The 1,425-nt window shown below is 37.9% G+C and overlaps 1 protein-coding gene across 1 annotated transcript in view; it reads right to left on the bottom strand.

Moving 5' to 3' along the window:
* Nucleotides 1–638, bottom strand: part of LOC104079031 (acetoacetyl-CoA synthetase) — a gene marked incomplete at its 5' end in the record, with an annotated part of 9,378 nt that extends 8,740 nt beyond the window's left edge. Inside the window, 2 exons of the mRNA XM_009580901.1 lie at nt 269–391; nt 574–638. Of these exons, the coding sequence (XP_009579196.1) occupies nt 269–391; nt 574–638 (188 nt within the window). The remainder of the gene's footprint in view (nt 1–268; nt 392–573) is intronic.
* Nucleotides 639–1,425: the final 787 nt, after the last annotated feature.

Genomic DNA, 1,425 nt, shown 5'->3' with positions numbered 1-1,425 from the left:
CTGCTGAAAAAAAAAAGCTAAAACCCAAAACATCCACCATGTCAGAAACATTCCACCTAAAAGCCTTTGAGTGTATGAGCTTCCTTATGGCACACTGAATTATGCAGAAAATCTCTGCATTAAAAAGACAATTAATTCCAGTTTAACTGTAACCAAGCCTGAATGATCCAAGGCTTAAGCTTCCCAACTATACAGCAGCAAACGGGCAAGAAGAAATGCACAGGCAATGAACAGAGTTAGTAAAATGCATGCAGCACAAAAGCATCACCTGAAATGGATCCCAGGAGGACACTGCTTTTTATGTGTTTGTAGACATACTCATAGCTTTGAGATTTGAGCGGTGATCCTGTAGACAGTATAGTGTGGAGCGTTTGGAGGTTGTGTGTTTCACCTTAAAAAGGAGGAAATCAACGAAATAGGTTAAGGTAGAATTTTTTAAAAAGTTTGTAACTATTTGTCACTACAATCCAGAATAATTACATAAAGGACTTTGTGACAAGATACAGGGCCAGAACCTAGAGAGGAAAGGCAGGAGGGAAGATAGAAGGGATTCAACAGCTTTTTGAAGCTTACATGGTTTTAAATTTTTCTCTTCTAGCACGGCCAGCCACTTTGCACCCGTTCCAAGGATGGTGATCCTAGAGAGAAAAAAGTTTAAATGTTTTGCATATTTAAATATGCTAAGATTCTAAAGACCTGCAATTCCCACTGCAGTAAGCAGAGACTGTAGACAGTCTGTACATTGATTAGTCAAGCAATGCAGTCTCTTAAAGCTTTCTAAGTGCAAGGCACATCCTTTTCCGCAATCAAAAGTAGTTAGATTACATGTCATTTCTGCAGCTTTGAAACTTTTAATTCTATCTTTAATATTAAGCAAAGCTTTCTAACCTCGTGGAAAACATTCACTTTCATTTACAGGAATTCATAACTGCCCAACACTCCAAAGACATGACAAAATGTTACAACGTTTTCTTCATTAATGGGCCATAATTGCCACTAAGCTGTTTAACACAGAACTGCTGCCTTGTTACACTCTTACATATAAAAATTTTGCCATTTCAGGGCACAGTTTAACAAAGAATACTTCACTCTGAAGACAGCAGCCAGTGATTTTCTCTTAGATACCTGTTCAGTTTCCACTGATGAAAGTCTGAGTTGCAGGTGCCTAACTGAACATGAAATTTGGCCTAGCTAACTGAACAATTGAATTCCACCCTTGCAAATAGTGTATTTAGAGCTCTCCAATACAACATAATTAAAACTTGAAACAAAGGCCTACCCCTTCCCTACTCTATCAATGGAAGTGCTACTTTAATGTTTCTGCTGACTTTCTCTTCCCTGCCTTCTGCTAATTCATTTTATATTACAGCAATAAACTCACTCACAAAAATGCACAGAGACAGATAAGGATAAGGAATACAGTCT

The sequence above is a fragment of the Fulmarus glacialis genome, unplaced genomic scaffold (genome assembly GCF_000690835.1).
Source record: "Fulmarus glacialis isolate BGI_N327 unplaced genomic scaffold, ASM69083v1 scaffold47546, whole genome shotgun sequence".
Taxonomy (NCBI): domain Eukaryota; kingdom Metazoa; phylum Chordata; class Aves; order Procellariiformes; family Procellariidae; genus Fulmarus; species Fulmarus glacialis.
The sequence above is the reverse complement of the archived record's forward strand: the minus strand, read 5'-3'. Positions and strand labels throughout refer to the sequence as shown.